General features: G+C 39.8%; 6 protein-coding genes across 9 annotated transcripts; 1 reads left to right on the plus strand and 5 right to left on the minus strand.

The window, feature by feature from the left end:
• Positions 1–873: 873 nt before the first annotated feature.
• LOC108595521 (U3 small nucleolar ribonucleoprotein protein IMP3) lies at positions 874–1,647 on the minus strand. Its single transcript, XM_017980775.1, has 3 exons — positions 1,447–1,647; positions 1,171–1,382; positions 874–1,108 (listed from the first exon to the last, which is right to left on the minus strand). Exons 1-3 carry the CDS (start codon positions 1,581–1,583, stop codon positions 912–914), a joined length of 546 nt encoding a protein of 181 aa, XP_017836264.1. The 5' UTR covers positions 1,584–1,647; the 3' UTR covers positions 874–911.
• Positions 1,648–1,718: 71 nt separating this feature from the next.
• LOC108595520 (anaphase-promoting complex subunit 10) lies at positions 1,719–2,536 on the plus strand. Its single transcript, XM_017980774.1, has 2 exons — positions 1,719–1,940; positions 2,003–2,536. Exons 1-2 carry the CDS (start codon positions 1,799–1,801, stop codon positions 2,455–2,457), a joined length of 597 nt encoding a protein of 198 aa, XP_017836263.1. The 5' UTR covers positions 1,719–1,798; the 3' UTR covers positions 2,458–2,536.
• A 148-nt stretch (positions 2,537–2,684) lies between these two features.
• Positions 2,685–5,715, minus strand: LOC108595070 (ras-GEF domain-containing family member 1C). The gene is made up of 6 exons (XM_017980217.1): positions 5,567–5,715; positions 4,419–5,388; positions 3,610–4,365; positions 3,400–3,543; positions 3,121–3,326; positions 2,685–3,064 (listed from the first exon to the last, which is right to left on the minus strand). The coding sequence occupies exons 2-6, from the start codon at positions 5,244–5,246 to the stop codon at positions 2,824–2,826; spliced, it is 2,175 nt and encodes a 724-aa protein (XP_017835706.1). The 5' UTR covers positions 5,247–5,388; positions 5,567–5,715; the 3' UTR covers positions 2,685–2,823.
• Positions 5,716–6,046: 331 nt separating this feature from the next.
• Positions 6,047–7,954, minus strand: LOC108595344 (cathepsin L1). 2 transcript variants are annotated; one of them, XM_017980566.2, is made up of 4 exons: positions 7,921–7,954; positions 7,166–7,373; positions 6,896–7,104; positions 6,047–6,832 (listed from the first exon to the last, which is right to left on the minus strand). In XM_017980566.2, exons 2-4 carry the CDS (start codon positions 7,367–7,369, stop codon positions 6,133–6,135), a joined length of 1,113 nt encoding a protein of 370 aa, XP_017836055.1. In that variant the 5' UTR covers positions 7,370–7,373; positions 7,921–7,954; the 3' UTR covers positions 6,047–6,132. The 2 variants fall into 2 exon arrangements, with proteins under 2 accessions (XP_017836055.1, XP_017836054.1); XM_017980565.2 differs by having other exon boundaries at positions 7,907–7,937.
• A 2,753-nt stretch (positions 7,955–10,707) lies between these two features.
• On the minus strand, positions 10,708–11,019 carry LOC108596007. The gene is made up of 2 exons (XM_017981292.1): positions 10,871–11,019; positions 10,708–10,814 (listed from the first exon to the last, which is right to left on the minus strand). Exons 1-2 carry the CDS (start codon positions 10,970–10,972, stop codon positions 10,710–10,712), a joined length of 207 nt encoding a protein of 68 aa, XP_017836781.1. The 5' UTR covers positions 10,973–11,019; the 3' UTR covers positions 10,708–10,709.
• Positions 11,020–12,631: 1,612 nt separating this feature from the next.
• LOC108595196 (serine-aspartate repeat-containing protein I) lies at positions 12,632–17,809 on the minus strand. Of its 3 annotated transcripts, none has more exons than XM_017980382.2 (4): positions 17,321–17,809; positions 15,017–15,392; positions 14,794–14,943; positions 12,632–13,817 (listed from the first exon to the last, which is right to left on the minus strand). In XM_017980382.2, the coding sequence occupies exons 1-4, from the start codon at positions 17,370–17,372 to the stop codon at positions 12,947–12,949; spliced, it is 1,449 nt and encodes a 482-aa protein (XP_017835871.1). In that variant the 5' UTR covers positions 17,373–17,809; the 3' UTR covers positions 12,632–12,946. The 3 variants fall into 3 exon arrangements, with proteins under 3 accessions (XP_017835871.1, XP_017835869.1, XP_017835872.1); XM_017980380.2 differs by having other exon boundaries at positions 14,794–14,946; positions 17,321–17,808; XM_017980383.2 differs by lacking the exons at positions 14,794–14,943; positions 15,017–15,392; positions 17,321–17,809 and adding an exon at positions 14,422–14,565.
• Between the last annotated feature and the right edge of the window lie 2,622 nt (positions 17,810–20,431).

A 20,431-nucleotide genomic window follows, 5' to 3' on the forward strand; every position in this document is an offset into this window, starting at 1 on the left:
CAAGTTTTTTTCGTGCGTAATTTGCTAAGCCAGCAAATGTACGTCAGTCGACACTAATTTTAATGCCACTAGCTATTTATTTTAACACTAATTAATAGTTACTTTTTATACAGATTTAAAAACAAAACAAAAAATGAAACGGAATAATCCAACTAATACTTAAATGATACACACCCACACACTCACACATACATACATATAAACTATGCAACAAATTGAATAGAAAAAGACTTTAATAATTGCATGAAATGGAATGCTGTCTTTGTTGTACAAAATGCTAAGAATGTTGTCTTTTTTTACACTAAGTCAAATTGCTCTGACTCTAAAGCTCTAACCACTTTTATAATTTCGTACAATCTTGTATTTGGAACAAGCGCTGGCTAGAGCTGGCCAATAGATGCGTATAGCTGCCATCAAGCATGGGAACTGATTTATTTGAAGTGTTCCTCACACTTTTTACGACGCTCAAGCGCGCACTTAAATATAATTTTCTGCGTAAACTCATTTGTTCGTATTATATCTTTTTATCCTAGTTTCTTTTTAATCCATAACTCTTTTTTTTATATTTGTGGGAGTTGAAATTAACGATAGATGTGTGAACAAAATGCAAAACTAATGTGTACCGCCATTGTGTAAAAGATTGTACGCTAACTCAGACATGTAACAAAGGTAGCGAAAGTACAAGAGTTGATTCAAATGCAAATCTTTATAATTGTATGTACCATATTTATGTGTGTTGGCGCAGCTGCGTCCTTGGCGTGCATGGCCTCCAACATTAATAATATAATTAATGCGATCTAAACATTATTATATGAAATGTAATAAAGTTATTAAAAAAAATGATAATTTAACAAAATGACAAATTTAGTTTTCTATTTATTTTACTTAAAACATCTAAGGCAAATCAAGTTTTACATTTGGAAGTCGTCACGCATATCGTTATAACGCATAACATGTTCTTTAATCTTGGAGCCATCCACCCAGGTCACAAAGTCTTCCAAATTTCGTGAGACCAAGAACGCCGGATCCTTTACCATTTCTGGTCCGACACGCACATGCCCATGCTCTATAAGATCTGTGGCATGTTTTAAACTCTCGGACATACGTACTGAAATCAAGTGTATTAAAATTAAATAGGTTATAATCTCGGCAAACTACGCGTTCACTCACGTTTAACCATAACCACTGGCAGGCGTCGGCGACAGAAGTGGCTCGCCGACGTTTTGCTTGCTGTCTCCAATGTAAGGCTGTCGTTAGCTACACCCAAAGCGTGTAATTTGTTCACGAGCATGGCAGTTGCTTCTGCCTTAAAAGTATCTGTAGCATCGAGTTTAGCTATCATCTCTGTCAGTTCTCTGATTTCCCTGGACAGTTTGTTATACCTGTAGAATAATATGTAGTCATTAATTGTGTATCCCAAGAGTAAACGCTTTCCGTTTGTCTAACTTTGTATAATCTTCACGTTTTTGTATATTGTAGCGCCGCAGTATTTTGTTTTCCCTGCTACTGTTGTCCACCTTCCAGGTTATGAAATCAACCTTTTTGAGCAGTTTCTGCTCATGAAATTTGAGTTTTCGCACCATTATTTTCTATAAAAATATTTTGTTTCTTAATTCAAGCAGCACGTTGTTATTGTGTCGTGTATATCGGTTATCGAATAAGACAACAGTGTTGAAAAGCTAATGATGAAATGCAGTCAGCTGTGTTGTTAAACAGAAACCAAAACAACGAAAGCTAGCGCTAAACAATTGCATATTATTTTTTTTTAGTGTTTTATTAAAAGTGCTGAGTTGTACTTATGGCTGCTGCTACAGCAGAAGAGGAGCCCGCAGCCAAAGCGCCTCCCATAAATGAGGAAGATCCTCTAGCTGAAGAGCGCATGGGCTTTGTGCGAGAAGTTGGTTCACAAGCGGTCTGGAGCTTGTCCTCATGCAAGCCAGGTAGGATGGAAATAATAAAAATTAGCATGTAATAGTATGTAAACTTACATCTTTACATATAGGTTTTGGCGTTGAACGTCTACGCGACAATATAATGGATACCTACTGGCAATCGGACGGGCAGCTGCCGCATTTGGTTAACATACAATTCCACAAACGCACCAACATCAGTCAGATATACATATACACCGACTACAAGCTCGATGAGAGCTACACACCTTCGCGCATCTCTATACGGTCGGGCACAAATTTCAATGATCTACAGGAACTACAGGTAATTGACCTGACAGAGCCAAACGGCTGGGTGCAGATCCCCATCAAAGATGGCAATGTAAAGTCTATACGCACCTTTATGCTGCAAATCGCGGTTATATCGAATCATCAAAACGGACGCGATACTCATATGCGTCAAATACGAGTGCATGCACCTTGCAGTGGCGAGGGCAAGCATTATCCTCTGGAGCTTTTTGGCAAATTTGCCACAGTGGACTTTCAAAAGTTTGCTACCATACGTTGATACTCATTCTATACATCATAAATTATTTTAAACTATGCGCTCTGTATATTTGGCTGAATGAAATACAAGTATTCTATTTTCGAAGAAAACTCTTGATTTTAATATTTTATGCATATTTTTTGGTATTTCAAATTAAATGCCAAATGATTGTATACAATCAATTAATTATATGTATAAATGTATAATTCTTAAGACTTAAGTACAAATTAACAAATATGATTGTGATTGTGTTGTTAAAATTATTATCGTTATTGCAATGAAAGTTCAAAAGTAAAAACGTGGAAATGTTAACAAACTATGCTAAGTTTGTGCGAGGCTCGATTCAATTCGAATTCGAATGTGTGTATATGTTAATGCATGCTCAGCCTACTTCTTGGAAGCTTTCAACGTCTTGTAATGATCCTTCTCTCCTGGGCCCTCTGGTAGCTCGCAATCATAAGAGGCCTTCATGAGCGACGCATCGGTAAGCACCTCTGTCTTTTGCAGATAGGCTAGCACACTGGGTAGCTGCTCATAGGGGCATTCCAAATGCTGCCAGTAGTAAAAATTGCGCAACTGAACGCCAAAAAGTGTGCACTTTTCAAAATTTAGCTTGCCATCAGTTTGCCTAAGGAAAGCCGATAGTTAGCTTGGATAAAGATTAAAAAGAGATCAATAACTTGCCTGGTTTTGCGACTCTCATTGATGTCACACATATCCTTGAGGAAAAGCGTAAAGAATGGTATAATGGCACGCTCGATTTTATTGGCCACATCGCGTTCGCAACGCCACACGGCCGCTTTCATGGCCGAGCGATAATTGACAAAATTTGAGCTGGGATCCATTTGATGTTCCAAGCCCTCGAATTTGGTCGTTTGCACCTTAGACCACTGCAAATAAGTTGAAGCGTATATTTAAATATATTTTATGTTTTAACTATACTTGTAGATCTATCTAACTTACAGTTTTCTTAAGTCGCGATATGGCTGTCAAATTCAAGGCTGTTAGAATGGCCATTAAGCTATTGAAGTTACCAGTGTTGAAACACTCCAAAGCAGTATCAATCCAGAACTCAATCATCTGCGCGCGCTGTGACTTCTTGCCAAGCTATGTTATCAATTATATGATATTATTTATAAATATCTAATTTATATATTATATATCTAATCGTACCTTTAATATCTCTGTGGCAGTTAAACAGCAAAGTTGATTGAACCAAAACACATAAGATGCAATGCTGCCCTTTGCTGGCTTTTCTTCGCCGCTTTGGGAGCCGAGTATAGCTACATTGGTTTGCGACATGACCCGTCGGAGGTCGTCTGCTTTTATTAATTCCAAAAACTCTTCTAGGCGTATTTGTGACAGATAGACATGTTCTATGGCAAACAGCTGATGCGCCAGTTCAAAGGCATTGCTGCACCTGTGCAGCAGATTGTCTGTTTTATAAACATTGGCAGCAAAACGCTTTAGGGATTTGATACTGCTCTGACGCCCCAGCGAGCTGGATGAAGACTGCTTGAGAATCATACACTGTAATTGTTTGCCTCGACTCTCATCTACTTGCTCAAGCACAGCAGGAAGACTTTCAAGAAAAGTCTGACACGGCTTATGCTTACGCAGCTCCTGCAGCAATGTCTCATCTCGAAAGTCGTCTGGACAAATACGCAACCAATGGTTAATCAGGTGCTGCAGTGTTTGTTCCTGACTGCTGCACTGCTGTTGCAGCTTTGTTAGCAACTCTGGCATAGGCACAAAGAGACGTGCACAGAGCAAGAAGCAAAATTCTACTTCCTCATTGTTGCAGCTGGCCAGCAGTTTGACTACCGCTTCCAGATTACCTGCAGCAGGCAAGTCTTTGGCATAGGTTGGCGGTGTTTGGCAATTAACATTGGCTAAGTCGCAAGGCTCGCTAATTTGCAGCTGCGTGTTCTGTAAAAATAAAGCTTCAGATTTCTGTTGTGAATTAAAAATATTTTTCTTACCAGCAAAGCAACTGAATTGGCATCAGCTTCATCAGCCGAGCTGGGAATGTCGCAATACATAGAGTCTGTCAGCGTGTCCCTACCGCTGCGTTGAGGCCAGGGCGCATTCATGGAGACGCTATGAAAAAGCCCATCATGTCCAGAATCGCAGCTGCTGATATTCGAACTTTTGTCACCCAGAGTAGTATCCGTGACAGAAGACATATTGGAAGTGGAGCCGATTACTTGATCCGAACCAGTAATGGCCGAGCTACTGGACATTAGGGAAGCATTCGAAAAGGTTTGATTTAGCTGGCGGCCAAGTCGTGATGATTTCTGATCAGTTTCTCCATCATTTGTAGTCTGCGAAGCAAACGTCGAATTCGAGTTTGTGCGATACTTTAGTGCATTCTCTGGCGTTGCACGTCCCAAAGCATTCGGCTGTCGGAGTGGCTGCCAAATCTCCTTCTGATGCGAATGATGGTTGAAATGCTCCTTGGTCTCCACGGTACGCTCGTCTAGCACATGTCCATTACGGGAGACAAGCACCTCCTCGGTTGTTGTTAGCGAGGACTTGACTGTTAGCGATGTCTCCACTTCAATTGGCTGTTGTGCTAGTCCGGCTCGGAAGAGCAGCTGATTCAGATGTTCCACAGCCGGCATCTGTCCATCGAGCAGTGCGCTCTTGATGGCGCTGGCGTCATCCTCTGGCATTCCATCCAATTTGACTGGCACGCCATTTATAAGAAGCACCTCTTCCTGTTGCACAGATGACGATGTTTCACAGTCCACAATTTTGACATCCTTGCCGAAAAGAGATTCTACTGCATTCAATATATTTTCGTCCATTTTCGTTTGATCAGTTAGTCAGTTAGGGTATGACAATTAGTTGGTGGTGGCGATGCTTGGCTTTGTATTGGTAAAATGCATGTGACCCTGGGGGGCTCTTTGGATTGGTGTCAATTCACAAGACTGTTTGACAATTACATTTCTGTAAATATATGGGCATTGGTTATAGGAAGCTGCGATTATGACTACACGTGGATGTGGACACACAGAATGGGAACCTTGTGACGGGTTGACCAACGCCCACCAATTTTCCCAAAAAGTGGGTTGGGCCTGGGCTTTGTGTATTGTTAGAACTTAAAGCCTAGACAATAATATATCACCTGTAGAAACAGCACTGGATTTATTGGCTGCATTTGGCGCAAATCGTACATCCTCAGGGAAACCTCATTCTCTGAGCACAGTAATTGTCAACTTTTGTCTTTAATTTCATTTAATTTACTCGCAATTTATTTTTATTTACTTATTTTCTTTTTATTTTTATCATCATATGGATGACAGTGTGTTGCGTTGCAACATAAATTTAAATAGCTTTGGTGAATCTTTGCGTAAATTTATTTAATTTAACTTATTTTTGTATATAAGCCTCTTCTATAAGGTATGTTTATTTATAATAAGCTGGCTATAACATAAATTATAATGTTTAAGCTACATTTCGCGTTGCCAACTATTAATTATTTTGTCGTTGCATATTTGAATATATCGATAGTTTTTAAACGATTATGGCAATCAACCAACAATTCACAACGTACCTTTAAAATCAACTTAAAATATCCCCGCGATACAAAGAAACTGGCCACATAAACATATTTATATATTCATATATTTAATTTCGATCTCAAAGTGTTGTACACAAAAAATATCACATAAATAGTGATTCTTATGCTTATTACACTACAGGATAACTGCATTCAGAGGCAATACCACAGAAGTTCTTGCCACGAGGCAAACGGAAGTAGCCATCCTCGCCCCAGTTCTTGTCCCATGAGTTCTTAACAATCCAATAATCCTCTCCGTTTTCAGATCCATAGCCCACGACCAGAATGGAGTGATTGGGTTCTCCCTTGTTGCATTCCTCATCATTGTAGATGCCACGCTTATACAATAGCAAGCTCTCCAATCCGTTTACAGAGCAGGCCAGTGGACCAAGTGTAGCAATTACCTTCTTCATGGTGCGCTCATCCTTGGGTGGAATGCCGGCGAATCCAGTAATCTCAGCGCCAGATATTTTGTTGGTGTACTTGCAAGTATCCTTCTTGTCTACATATGGATAATTTTCGCCAACAGCAATGCCGTTCTGTTTGGTTATGAAGTTAAAGGCGTATTCTTGGAAGCCACCATCGCATCCATCCAAACCAAGATCCTTGGGACCACAATCGACCAGGTTCTGCTCAGAGAGATTGGGCAACTTGCCAGTCTTGCGGAATATGTGTCCCTCAATAGCACCAGTGGTGGCAAAGGACCAGCAGGAGCCGCATTCACCTTGAAATTTAACGGGTGTAACTCCACCCTTTTCACGCCAGTCAAAGGAGTCGGGTACATGCACATTGGGCACCTGAGGCGCCAGCTTAGCAGCTTGTGCACTTTGACTGTAAGACAAATAGCATTCTTATAATATGTTAACACTTTTTATTTAAGATTGTTATACTCACTCGCCAGCTGGTGATCTACGAAGACCAGTGAGCTGCTTAAGGAACTCAGCGTTTGTCAAATCCGCAAAGGCATTCACGGCTAACTCGAAGGATGATTGGCCACTTGCGAAAGCAGAGTTTGCGACATCTACCAAGCTCTTACGGTTGCTAAACAGTCCTTCACGTAGTGTGCGATCAGCAGCCGACAAATACGATTTACCTGATTGCGCCTAAAGAGGAAGCTTTAGATATGCAGCGAAGCCGACTTAAATTAATTGTTATTTTACTTACAATGAAGTCATCAAAGTTGCGCACGTTGTCGAGTTTGGGCGTTCCGGGAATGCGGCTGGCAATATTCGCTACGCCTTGTTGAAATCGATTAGCAGCATTAGCGAAGTTGCCGGCAATATTGCCGCCGCCACCGAAGCCACCAAAGCCACCGAATTGCGCTGAAGCCAGCGCGACAAACAGGGAAAGCGCCAAGAGAATTTGCATCTTACTGTAGGATCATAAAATTAAAAATTTATAAATATAAATTATGCGTATATAAATTCATATTCGTTTTATATAAATATTCAAGTATTGCTTGTAGCATATCCTATCTATTCAACATTGATAATTAAGAAGTTCTGCTTATAACGGCAACTGCTTAACAACCGCCACATTTAAATAAGTATTTTTAAACTCTTATGTGAATTCAAGTTCTGCCAGTTAAAGAGCAGCTGGGTTGTCACGTATGTATCTATATTAAAAATGCATTAACATTAAGTATTTTATACACTTGTCAATCCTTTCATAATTTTCACTTAAACATTGATTGTATGACACTGGGGAAACCAGAAAACCTTGCGCTGAATTACGTCAAGGTTATCATATTAAAAAATACATAAGTATACTTTGTAAACTATTCAGTAAGTCAATTAACTAATAACTCGCCATAACACATAACACTTGTAATTGTTAAGCACAAGTTACTTTCTATCAAACAGCTAATAATGCAGGTCCCACACTTATTAATAGCACAGTTATTACCTATCTGAATTCACCTTATTTGGCCGTTCGTTCAATATAAAGTGCGAGGCTTAGATGCTAGAGACGCGTCTTATATAGCCTGTGATCGGTGCTGATTTGGCGTTATCATGCAAATAAGTAATACTTGTATTAGAAAATTAAATGACGAATGCTCGTAAACTAGTCGCGTCTGGCCCCGCGCTGCTGTGATTAGGCTCTTAATATGCATACATATGTAAGTCACAAATCCAGTGATTATATTTGATATTTTTTAGTATGAAATGTCGACTGGTTTGGCGATTTATAGACGTTAATTAGCGCTATTTGCGGTAGCATCGAACACGAATATTTTTCGATACGCTATGATATATGTACATATATATGATAAATACTAAACTTGTTCTGTGCAAAGTAAACAAATTTTGATAAAAAACACATTGGGAGTTATAAACTTATGGTAGCTCTGCAAAGATTTATCAAATTGTGCCAATGTCGGGGACTTTTTTAAACTTGCTATCGTTTTTTAATCGCCCAGTTAAACATGTCTTTACATACATTAGCTTAATTAATTGTGTTAAGTGTGCATATTTCATATCTAAAAATAAAAATATAATTTCTACATATACGTACATATGTACGTCACTTCATAGTGAAAGTAGCAATTAAAAGGTATTATGTTTCTCGAGTTGTTTCTAGTTTCTACTAATTAAACATATCCAAATTATTTGAAATTTGCTTAAGTCAAAGCAATACCGGATTATACGGCACAATTTACCCACAAATAAACAGATTTCAGTTTATTATCTCATATTATAAATGCGAATAAAATTAAATTTTTTAAATAAACCACGCCCACGTGACGATTTATTGCAGACGCATCTAAATTCAAAGACAGCTTTTAAGATATACATATGTATATAAATACGATTTAAGTTATCAGCTGCAGTTCTTTACTGTTTTTTCAGCTTGATGTACGTTACAGTCCAGTTAAGCTGTAGAAAATAGACAACGCTAAAAATCTATAGCAATAAGAACACATGAAGTTTCTAGTTTCATTCTTTTTATTCGATAGTTAACGAGATCTATAGTATAGGTCTGTAGTAAATACTACTATATATTTATAAAACATATAAATAATATAAAATATATAATAAATAATATAAAATTCTTTTTTTATTCTTAAATTTAAAAGTCACCCACATCGTACTTGAAGTTTTGCCCGCTTTATTTATCTGCGGAGAGTTATTGGCGCAATCACGGAATCTGTTGCTCCTTGGGTACTCCGCTTTAGTCCTTTGCACGTAGACTGGCACAGACTGACCCAAAGAAAAATCAAGCAATTTGATTTCGCTGACGTTAGAAACTAAAATAAAATTTTGCAGCATAATACATTTTAGATAAAAACTATCAATTGTAACTAATTCTCACTAGAATCCTTGTTGACTGCAGATTTCGGATATAGTTTGTTACACATTAATAACACAAAGTTGAACATATATTAACGATACATTGTTCTATCCATCAATACTGCTATGGATACACAACAAAGGTTGAACCGATTATATACTCTTTTTGATTTACTAGTTATTTAAACAAAATAAGAGTGGCTCAGTCGAAAATATTAAGAAAAATGTGCAACGCACCGTGGTACATGCGTAACAGGGACATAGAGAGAGATTTGAAGGTGCCCAAGGTGGGTGATGTTCTACAATCAATTGCAAGAAAATATATTGAACGCGTTGATCACCACCCTAATATACTCGCGAGACAGCTGAAAAACCGTCCTAGAAAAAGAAGACTCCGTAGGCAGTACCCAGTGGATCTGCCTACTAGATTTATTTCCTAGGCACCTAGATATTAACTTAGATAGATAGATATATATAGATAAGCTAGCATTTAAAAATTCTTAATAATTTACAATCACAAGTGATTTCCTTTTTTTCTTTATGTAATATATAATTAGGTTAAGCTATCACTTAGATAGTAGTATACTGGTTTAATAAATATGTACAAATTTTTTAATAATAATAAAAAAAAAAAACAAATAATTTTTTAAAGCATACTTGCTTATACTCATTTTAATTGTGTATGCAACTTACCAAAAGGACATCGCAGAAAAAAATTATCGCACAAATAGCAAGTGTTAGTTAGTGAGCGTTTTCTAAGTTTGATTACTATCAAGACAATTGTCTTGTTTGTTTACATAAAACATTCAAATGCTGTAAGCCTGTGAAATCAAATCATTACAATCAATACCATTTTATATGAGCGTGGCAAACACAATTCAAATGAGTATAAGCAAGTATGCTTTTAAAAATGATTTGACAAAAGAGTAATCAAACAAGGCAAATATCTGTGAAATATTAAGCTTTCAAAAGCTATAACTTAGCGAAATTGCATCCGCTTTCACAGTTTCATGCCTTGTTAGACTCTTAGAAATGCTTTCATTGCTTAAAATGCTGGCGTCTTGATTACTTGTCAGTTTCTAACTTTCAGAAGCCATAGCTCAGCTAAAACATATCCGACAGAAGAGTTTTTTTGGTTTTTAACTCTTGAGTAAACAAAACTGTATTGGTGTCTGGACCTTTGAGAAGCTCTAGCTATATCTATACTTGCCTATTATTTTTTTAAATTCCGGCCAGTGAATGATGAAAAGTAAAGTAAAAATTCTATAAAATTATAATAAATATCCAGAGTGTAAAGGCTGGATTTGGCTTTACTTACATTCACTTTATTTATTTGGTATAAATTGAAAAAAGTTTTAATTTATGTACATAGAAAACTAAATAAAAATATATGTAAAATATTAATGTATTAAACGACACTACGGGTTTCCTGGTTCCTCAATTGGTGTAGCCAATGGCAAATATACCGGAGGCTGTCTTAGATCAGCTGGTGGTGCTGCCCAGTTTACCGTATGAGCAAAGCGCTGTAAGATAAAACAAATGTAACAGACCCCAAGCTTATGGAAATAATGAAACTTACACCACTTGGACCGTTGGGTGAACCACGATGAATTTCTACCAAAGCCATAGCCATCGCCAATACCAAGCTGGCCACAAGTGTGAAGAGAAAGATATATTTCATTTTGTAAATATTTGTTTTAAAAGGAGTAGTAGATACAGTCGTTGCAGTTGCTGATGTTGGAATGCTGACTGTAGTCAGAAGAATTGCATTTATATATTTGCAGCTTTCTTTTTGCAAATTCTTAAACCCACACCGCCTTTATATTTGCCTTTCAAAATATGCATAAACGCAGAGCCAAAGCTTCCGCGGCGTGAATCATCAAATTTATATTGCAATTGGGCTCGCTGCAGCTGAGGAACACACGTGTGCCAGCAGCCAAGTCGAGCCTAAGGCTGGTTATGTTAAGTTATTAATACAAAGAGCTGAGGGGCGCGTCCTTGAGCATTATCATTGTTTGATGCTTACTAACTAACCTTTGAGCGCTATATTTATAAATGTGTGTTTATTTATAAGGTTCTTGGCTCGTCAAAACATTACATATGATTGCCATTTAGATGGGACAGGGCAGATGCCTGTTGTAAGTCACGTCGCTTAGTCGCTCACAGTCCGTTGTTAGCGCTGCCTCAACAGCTGCTGAACGCTGGGTGGACAGCCGAATAACAATCAATTAAATTTAAACCGTTGAGTTGAGTTGAACTCGGTTTGTCATGCACATTCACTTTAACAGTGTAATAAAATAATTCATAATTTGCCAGTTTGTTAAACATTTCAGTGCCGCATTAAGCAAACACGTTTAAATGATAAAAATAACACAAGTCTATTTTTAAGATTTTTGACACTTATCTAGCCCTATAGCATACTTACTGGCTTGTAGAAAATCCAACTGCCTTTTCTTAACTTGTTGCTCATAAAAATCTTTTTCATTTCAGCGCATCTTGTACATAATAGAAACGAATAAAATTGGCAATAAATCAATCAATAATAAACGCAGAGTGTGCAGTAAAGGCAAAAACATTTCTGAAGTTTCACATTCAATTATTGTTATCCCAGTTACCTGTTGCTGTGCGAGCTTCATGCTCTTGTTCTTGTTTTTGTTGTTCTTGTTGTTGCTTTGTTATTTTTGTAGCTGCTGCATTTCAAACATTTGTATGTAAGTGTGCGTGTGCGTGTGTTTGTATACGTGAGGAATGTTTACCTTTTTGTGAGTCTGACTGAGATTGCCGTTTCATCAAAAGAGAAACTTTTTTTATATTCGTTCGTTGGTCCCAGCAGCACTTTTCAAGGTTACAAGCTAAACACACATACATGCACATGCATGTGTGTGTGTAGACTTCTTTCATTAAGCACTTTACGCAGAGAACAAGAAGACCATCAAGCAGCGACTGCGACTGAGGCAGCGGCAGTGGCAGCGACTAAAGCAGTGCGCGCCAGCATCTGCTGCTGTGTTTACTGCGCTTTGTTCGCTTTGCGCATGTGCGCGCGAGCGAGAGAGCGAGACGCATAAAAGCTAATGCGCTTGCGCCTGTGAATTCAGTTTAAATTAAGAAAAATGATTTTGCACATTTAAGTGCAGCAACTAGACTTGGACTTGGACTTGGAGTGCTACTCGGAGTGCCTCGGGGCCTGCTGCAATCCTGCAGCTTGGCTATCTAATTTATGGTTATTGGCAGGCTTAGGCGCTGATCATTTGCAATGGCAAATAAATCACAGCTAGTTAAGGCTCATAAATAGCCACGGCCAGCAGCGCAGAGATTTATCTTAAACTCAAGTCATGGTACGTACATTTACCAAATTCGTTTTTATTACTGAAGAGTTCTTGTTGTGTTGTGTTTTTTTGTTTTTTTGTTGCTTGTCATACAATTAAAGCATATAATAGTAGTTTGTTTTTTGTATGTTTGTATGTGTATGTATATGTGTGTTTATTTATAAGTAGTTGTGGTCTTAACACTTTAGGTTCTCTACTCTCGATATGCTAATGAAAAATGTCTAGACTGTTGCAGGTCCGCAGAGAGAAGCGTCATTTTGTGATGATCTAAAATGCACATTCCTCAGTGGAACCCACAAGCCAGCGTTGCCCCATTAAATCCTCTCAACCTAGAAGCCATGCAGCTCCGGCAGCACCTTGAACTTGCGCGTATCCTCATTGTTCACCACGGCGGAGGAGGTCTTGCCCAGCACGCGCATGGCATTGGAGTAGTCCGAGTCGATTTGTGGTATGATCTGCTGTTCGCTGGGACGCAGAGTGCGTATGAGATCGCTCAAGGACAGCGAGGATTGCGGTGTCAGTTCATCCTTGCTGACGCCACTGTTGCGCTGCATCTCCTGCGAGCTGGTCATCTTCTCAAAGTCCTGAGCTATCTGCTTCAGACGCACCTCAATGGCCGGCGACTCCGTTGAACTGGGCAGCGCCGCAGGCACATCGCTCACCTTGGCCACCGACTCGGAATGCGTCTCCGCCTCTGGCTCCGGTTCGTGCTCCTGCTCAGCCTCCGCCTCAGGCACTTCCTCCTCGTGCTCCACATGCTCATCATTGGCCTGCGCCTGCAGCTGCAGCTGTAGCTCCTCAATCGAATGCATCTCATTGTGCAGCTCATTGTCATTCAGTGGAAAAACGTGCTCGCCCTCGGTAAGCTCACGGGCATGCTCATTGGAGTTGCCATCAGCAGTCTCGTGCTCATCGAAGTCAGCATCAGCATCGGCATCGTCGTGCTCCTCTGCCTCCGCCTCCAGCTCAGCATCGGCATCGGCAACATCTGTGTCCACAAGCGCGCGATCGTGATTAAGCTTGAACCACACAGTCGAGGGCTGGTGGGCAGCATCGGCAGAGGCATCGCTTAGTGTGGACTTGGGCTTGGCAAACAGTGAGCCGCTGGCGCTGCTGGTCGACATGATGAGTGGCAGCGGCGTGGTGCTGGGCAGATGCAGTGGAACGGCAGAGCGCGGCGTGGTCGAGGTGATGGGGCGTCTGTATAGCAGAGCAGAAAGGCAAATAGTATAAGTAACAAATATTTATATATGTGTGTGTGAGAGTGTGTGTGTGTTCGTGTGTATGTGTGTGTGTTAGGCTGATCTTGAACTTGGCAGCGAGCTTGGCGTTTGGGTTAGTGCGAAAGTGCGAGTTTTTAGCTAAAGTTAGTTAGTTGAACACAATTCTCGATGATAACGACAACAACAACAACAACATCTATGGAAAAGCTAAGCCCCAAACCACCAAAAATTAAAGTTTATATATTTAGCAGTAATTTTGTTTTTTTTTTTTAAATGGCGCTCATATGAATGTCGCAAAATTTGTGCAAAATTTAAATTAACAAATATATCAAATGAGTTGAATTGTAACAAATATTTAATTTATATTTTTTTTTTATGGATCTGCATATGTTTTCTTGAAGTTTGCACAAATTTTTGGGCGCTACGTACATTGGCGTCTCAAGCAGCTTTTTGTTTGAGGTTTGGTTCGTTTTGTTTGGTTTTAAAAAAGTTAGTAATAGGCATTAATTAGTCTTGTGTGTGTAGTAATTGTAAACGTATGTATGTATGTATGTATTTGAACGATTTGGGGTTTAGCTCACCTATTTGATTTAGTATCTTGTTTTACATATTTTTGAGCTGAGCGCTCCAATCTTTTCTTTTGTGGTCAACTAAATTAACTTTTTGTTTGTTTTTTTTATTAAATCACGTAATTTATCAATTGCTCAGTGCATTTTGTGTTTGTTTTCCTCTTTATATAAATATATATGTAAATTTATTATAAGTTTATGTTTTGTTTTTGTTTGTTTGTTTGTTTGTGTTTAGCTTAATTAAGGACATTCGTTTAGGGTGCATTCGTATAGCGATTTAGTTAAATTTATGATCTTGTGATTTATGCTGATTTATTGTTTATAGTAATTTTTGTTTTAAATGGTAATCGTTAAGTGGCGCCCATGCTTTCTAGTTGTCCTTACCCCTGCGCAGACGACACTGGAATGCTGCCATAGTTGTAGTAATAGCAGCGTGTCTGCTCGCAAATAAAGTCCTTGACGGCCGAGCAGTCCTCGGGCATCCACTTCAGCGTCGGCTGCTTCAGTATGACGCAGCCCTTTTCGGCACCACTGCTGCTGCAAAAAACAATGCCATGGTTAAGCCAAAGGAGCAAAGGACATGTGACTGTGTGGTCTGGTGGCTTACCTGTCGCGTGCCGTGCGCTGAGGCGAGGTGTTGCTGTTGTGATCGACGGGATCGAGCAGGCCAGCTTGAATGGCATCAGCCGAATTCTCAAAGAAGTCGAAGGTGGCATTGAACGGCAGACCGGTGCTCATCCATAGGAACATGCCCGTGCCCAAGCGATTTCCGGAAGTCCAAAAATCATAATTGCCATAGCCGGCATTCTTCAGATACGTAGTCATCGATTCGGCCTTCTCCTTGGTCTCAAACGAGGCCAGCTGCAGGCCCAGCGAGCGGCAGTACTGATACGCCAGGAAGTAGTTCAGCTCCGGCGAATAGGGATTCATGCGGCTGATGAAGTACTGCACCCCATCCAGATGTATGGTAGTAATGCGTTGACCTGCATGGATTCAATCAAAGCAAACCAAAACTTAGTGCTTGCTCATAGAATTATTTAATTTAATTTCTTAAAGGCCGTTGAACCTGGCTCAGCGCGAATGTCCGCTCTGAATATTGAGTAAACGTAATCGCAAGCGTAACGGTTTCGTTACGAATGCGTAATCACATATGGTAGACATAGAGAAGCGACAAAAGATGCCCAAAGTAAATATCATTAAATAGGATTACCAAAACGAGCCAAAGCCAATGACCAAACACATTGCTGCGCATAGTCTTCTGCACTATAAAAAGCGACAGAGACCACTGGGAGTTGAAGTGTATGATTCATTTCAGTATAATGATGATGATGACCAGTGTATTTTATACGGTCTATGACCTGCGCTGCTATACAAAAGCTAATTACAAACAAAGCTCAGGTGCTAATAACATTAATTAGCTCAACAGATCTGAAAGTTCTGCCTTCTGCCTTTCTTTCGAGCCCGAGCACACAGACAAAAGAAGGGATGTACCCATAAGTAGCTGGCTTAAAGTTGACAATGGCCAACAGGTAGACTGGCCTCTGTATCTACCTCTCTCGCTCTGTTGCAGACACTTAACATACGCAAACTGAAAAGATAAACACCTCGCGCCGAGGCTAAAGGTATTTTCATTTTCGATGCTGATTTTCAAAAACTGATTTCATAGCCGAGTGGCCCTAGGCCCAAAGCAAACGGAAGACAGTTGCTGCCGCGCTGGACAGTTGCCTATTTATGGCACTTGTCCAGAATAGCTACGAACATACATATGTATATATTTACCACAGTATAGAGCTATAAGAAGTCTGGCAGGCAGGCAGGGTCCAATGTTTGCCTGCCTGCCTCGCTGTCTCTGTGTGTTTGTATATTAAATTATTTCCGGCGATTTAAATGCAAGACACACACGTCGAAGTCGAAGTCGAAGTCAAAGTCTTTTGATTTCAATAAGCGGGCGCTGGATTGACAGGCAGACATGAGCATGAGAGACAAATGGTTCTAGCTGTGCCAGCTCAAGTTTGAAAAACTACAAATAATCTATAATAATATGACATGTCTTCTTTATTGGCCAGGCTGCTGCTATTGGTAACAGTTACAAATGGAATTGGGGTTTAAAATATCATCAAGATAGGCACTAATTTGACTCGAAATGCTGATCTACGTTAATCGCTAACTACGAGCGAACTCCTTCGGGTAGTCCAATAATTGAACAGCAGTTTCTTTCAGCTTTCCAGCGACTTCTATCCCACTTGAGCACTATAATTTCCAAAGGTAATTACATTGCAAACCCCCTCATTCTATGCACGATAGTACACGAATCTAGCACGTCTCTAATGATGCACTCAGAGTCAACCCAGGTGCTATTTTTTTTTGTTTTGCCTTCCTGGCAGATCGCGATCTACAATTGGCTCAACTCGCGGCGCAAATGCAATCAAATGATGGGAAGCCTAGTTATTTATTGGCACCTAACTTCCCTCCGGTTAGCAGACAAATGATTACTATGCACGATCAGCAAGCTATCAGCTATAAGAATAAAATCGATCAACAAAAGGAAAAGACTCTTGCGCCTGCCAGCTACAAGAAGAATTGTAATAAGTCCAATTTAAGTTGCAAAATTGCCGCCCACTTGATTTTCTAACCTTGATTATTTTTTAAATTGTTAAACTAAAAAGCTAATGATAGCATAGAATCTGCGGCTCTATCTGTAATGCTCTAATAAGTATGCTGAGTTACGATTTTAAAAATATTTATATACAAATGATTGTAATAAAAAAAGGTTTATGCTAATCAAAAACTATTTCAAAATATTTTACAAACTATAATCCCTTACTCGACTTTAAATATAAGAATGTATAAAGTTATGCCCGCTTATTTATAAATTTAAGTTTTTATATATTTAATAAATATTTGTACTAACCTGCAGCGCATGCCAAAAGGCTAAGCACACAAAACAGAATGATTTTGGCCATGTTTGCTACAAGCAAAAAGGATCTTCTCTTATGAGCTTGAGTGTATGTTTAAGCGAACGCGTTTGAGATCTCGGAGGAACGTTTGCACTTGTACGTCGCGATCGCAGTAAGCCTTCGACTGAACTGACTGATATCTAGGCAATAACACAAACGCGAACCCGTCAAGAAGAAGGTGCTGCCGCTGTCGCTGTCGCTGCCGCTGCTTCCAGAACGCCAACAGAACTTCCAGTTACAACTACAATTCCAGTTGCGAGCAACAGAACTTCCTCTTCCAATGCGCGCGCCACGAAACAAGACGAGACGAGAGCTAGAACAGACTCACACACAGACACAGATACACACACGGCTACACAGATACAGATACACTTGGTAGATTGGTGTTGAAGTCCTGGCACACGGACAAGTATAGAACGAGGATTTTGCTTGTTGCGATACGATTTCGAAGCTTGTTGCTTGGCCAAGTACACAATGGTAAATGTTGCGGCCTGGGCCAGATTGTTAGCTTAAAAAGGAAATTGACGTACAGCGAGCCAAAGGTTGATATACACACATACACACATACGTATGCGTGTCTGTGTGTGTGCATGAATGAAAGCGATGAATGCGACAAGAACCAAGACCAAAACCAAAAAAAGTACCCAAAGCCTATTTGCGCAATTCGTGGCTGTGATTATTGGCCCAGGCGATGAATCTCTCTTTACTCACACATATACACATATGTATATGTGTCTGTGTGTGCGTGCTTGCGATCGTGCGGCACTGGGACTTGATGACTTCTTGCTGCTTTTTGCCTTAGTCAACGCTGGCTAGACAAAGAGCGCAACACAAAAGCCGCCAACAACGTCGAGCTGGCGTCGCTACACAAAGGTTCGAAGCAAGAAGGCCAAAACCAAAATACCAACACACACACTCACACACACACACACATATGTGCGCATATGTATGTTTGGTTGCCTGCCATCATTCCAATGGGAGTCGCGTCGCTTCGCATTGAGGTTCATTGTTAGTTTTATTCTCTCTCCCACAACGTCTCGTTTTGGTTTTGGGTTCTGCTGGTACCACAGCACCAATTCTTCTGTTGCCTTCTTGCCTTTGCCTTTGCCTTTGGCTGTGGCTCTGGCTCTGGCTTTGGCTTTACCTGTGCGCTGCCGCGTTAGGGCCCAACGATAACGTTGCCAGTGCCAGAGAGCTCCAGAGCCAGCCGGGTTTCATTAATTTGGTACGCTATCGCATAGCCGACAACGTCGTCGACGTCGTCTTTTTCGACTGGTTTGTGGTTTCGGTTTTTACGATGCCCTCTGCCTGGAAGCGTGAAATGTAATAATGATCTTCTTCTCTTTTGCATTTTGACAATAATTTCTGCGGGTGCTCCCCAAGCACTCCCCAACATACCCTTACCTCAACATAATGAGTGCCATGCATCAAGAGTGCCGCATTATAAATTACTTCAAAATTTACATACAACTTACAGCATTTAACTTTGTAATTAACAGTCGCTTACCTTAGAGTTAAAGTTGTTAAGAAATTTGTTATATTTAAGATACATTTAAAATTATTAACTTGATTCACACATTATTAAAATAATGAATATAATGATGAATGATTATAAATTTCTTTTAAATATTTATCAAAAAATTTACACAAACTATTTTAGATTTAAAATGCCACTTGGATATATAACAAAATATTAATTGGTTACCAAAATATCTTCACTTTTAAGATTTTTAGTTTCTTTTTATTTTCTTATTGAAAATTTTAAATAGATACTAACATATTTGTTTTTATTAATTCACATTTTCATTGCATAAATTTAAAAATTTTTAAAAATGCAATATATAATTTTAGATTATTTATTTATTTCACTTAAGAACTCCAAGATTTTATTTTATATATACAGTTTATATTTTTATTGATTAGCTTATGTTGCTCTTCGAGGAAGTGAAATCAGCTTCCACTTCACTAAAGCTCAATAGCTAATCCAATTGGACACATGAGCGGATAAGAAGCTGGCTAGCTGAGGGCTAGAAGCTGCCTGAGTTAGCCAGGCTAGTCTAGGTGGGTGTGGGGCATAATTATAGGCCGTGAATCGGAGCGCAAGAGTAAATATAATAATGGCCAAGTGATTAAGAGCCCTGGGAAATGGAATGCGTTTATTTTCCCAGTTGGTCGCTCTTCCTTCGATTGGCACTGGCACTAAGTAGGGCTGAGGCTGCAGCTGTAGCTGTAGCTTTGGCTAGGAGTTGAGGCACTGCCGGTTGTTGACTGTTGGCAACAAAAATACGAAAAAAAAAAATAAATAAAGTTGGCACTGCAGCTTGCAACTTGTGGGGAGTTGCTGGAGCTGCTGCTGCCTGTGCGTGCTTATTGCAATCAAAATTCTAGCGAGCAGCGAACGCACTAAAGTTGTTCGTGTGTTTTTTTTGTTTTTTTTCTTTTTTTATTTTTGGGCCGCCCTACGTGCAACGTTTATTGCTGTTGCCGCCGGCCTGACGCCGACGTTAACGTTAACGTTGACGTTGCGTATGTTTGTTGACGCTGCCGCCGCTGCGCTTGCTATCTGGATTTAGTGGCATGGACAACGGCAGCAGCCAGAGCAGAGAAGAGTCTCGGCTATTTGGATGGCCTTCGTTTTAACAGCATATTCATCCATATCCATCTATACACGCTGCTTCTGCTTCTTCTTCTGGCTTGGCTGCTTGGCTTCTTGAACTTCCTCTTGGCTTTGGAAGTTGGGTACCAAGCATCAGTTGATCTTGTGATCTTCAGCATTTGTGCCTTATACTTTGTTGGGCTCTTCTTTGTTGGTTGCTGCTTGCTTGGCTTGGCTTGTGTGTTTCGCTTTTAAGCTTTATTTCATTGCTATTTTTTTGCTGTGACTTGTTTGCTGCCGCTGCCGCTGCGGCTGCTGCGTCTAAAAATAAACTTGCCACAAGAGATTGAGGAATTTAATTCGCCTTTTGGTAGAAATCCTCCGCATTGCAAACGGACTTTGGCAACACGCAGCCAAACACACACACACACACACACACACACAGACATGCAACTGTATCTGTGTGTGT

This window comes from Drosophila busckii, chromosome 2R (genome assembly GCF_011750605.1).
Source record: "Drosophila busckii strain San Diego stock center, stock number 13000-0081.31 chromosome 2R, ASM1175060v1, whole genome shotgun sequence".
Lineage (NCBI taxonomy): Eukaryota > Metazoa > Arthropoda > Insecta > Diptera > Drosophilidae > Drosophila > Drosophila busckii.

Excerpts from the sequence above, each read along its gene's own strand:
- LOC108596007 (XM_017981292.1), bottom strand. The coding sequence starts at position 10,972 with ATGAAATATATCTTTCTCTTCACACTTGTGGCCAGCTTGGTATTGGCG. Across the intron at positions 10,815-10,870 it reads CACCCAACGGTCCAAGTGGT|CGCTTTGCTCATACGGTAAA; the intron begins GTAAGTTTCATT and ends TTTATCTTACAG.
- LOC108595520 (XM_017980774.1), top strand. The coding sequence starts at position 1,799 with ATGGCTGCTGCTACAGCAGAAGAGGAGCCCGCAGCCAAAGCGCCTCCC. Across the intron at positions 1,941-2,002 it reads CTTGTCCTCATGCAAGCCAG|GTTTTGGCGTTGAACGTCTA; the intron begins GTAGGATGGAAA and ends CTTTACATATAG.
- LOC108595070 (XM_017980217.1), bottom strand. The coding sequence starts at position 5,246 with ATGGACGAAAATATATTGAATGCAGTAGAATCTCTTTTCGGCAAGGAT. Across the intron at positions 3,544-3,609 it reads CTGCCACAGAGATATTAAAG|CTTGGCAAGAAGTCACAGCG; the intron begins GTACGATTAGAT and ends TTGATAACATAG. Across the intron at positions 3,065-3,120 it reads AATGAGAGTCGCAAAACCAG|GCAAACTGATGGCAAGCTAA; the intron begins GCAAGTTATTGA and ends GGCTTTCCTTAG.
- LOC108595344 (XM_017980566.2), bottom strand. The coding sequence starts at position 7,369 with ATGCAAATTCTCTTGGCGCTTTCCCTGTTTGTCGCGCTGGCTTCAGCG. Across the intron at positions 7,105-7,165 it reads GCAACTTTGATGACTTCATT|GCGCAATCAGGTAAATCGTA; the intron begins GTAAGTAAAATA and ends CTTCCTCTTTAG. Across the intron at positions 6,833-6,895 it reads CGTAGATCACCAGCTGGCGA|TCAAAGTGCACAAGCTGCTA; the intron begins GTGAGTATAACA and ends TTTGTCTTACAG.
- LOC108595196 (XM_017980380.2), bottom strand. The coding sequence starts at position 17,372 with ATGGCCAAAATCATTCTGTTTTGTGTGCTTAGCCTTTTGGCATGCGCT. Across the intron at positions 15,393-17,320 it reads CCTTTTGGCATGCGCTGCAG|GTCAACGCATTACTACCATA; the intron begins GTTAGTACAAAT and ends GAATCCATGCAG. Across the intron at positions 13,818-14,793 it reads CCAGTGTCGTCTGCGCAGGG|ACGCCCCATCACCTCGACCA; the intron begins GTAAGGACAACT and ends TCTGCTATACAG.
- LOC108595521 (XM_017980775.1), bottom strand. The coding sequence starts at position 1,583 with ATGGTGCGAAAACTCAAATTTCATGAGCAGAAACTGCTCAAAAAGGTT. Across the intron at positions 1,383-1,446 it reads AAACGTGAAGATTATACAAA|GTATAACAAACTGTCCAGGG; the intron begins GTTAGACAAACG and ends ATTATTCTACAG. Across the intron at positions 1,109-1,170 it reads GCCAGTGGTTATGGTTAAAC|TACGTATGTCCGAGAGTTTA; the intron begins GTGAGTGAACGC and ends ACTTGATTTCAG.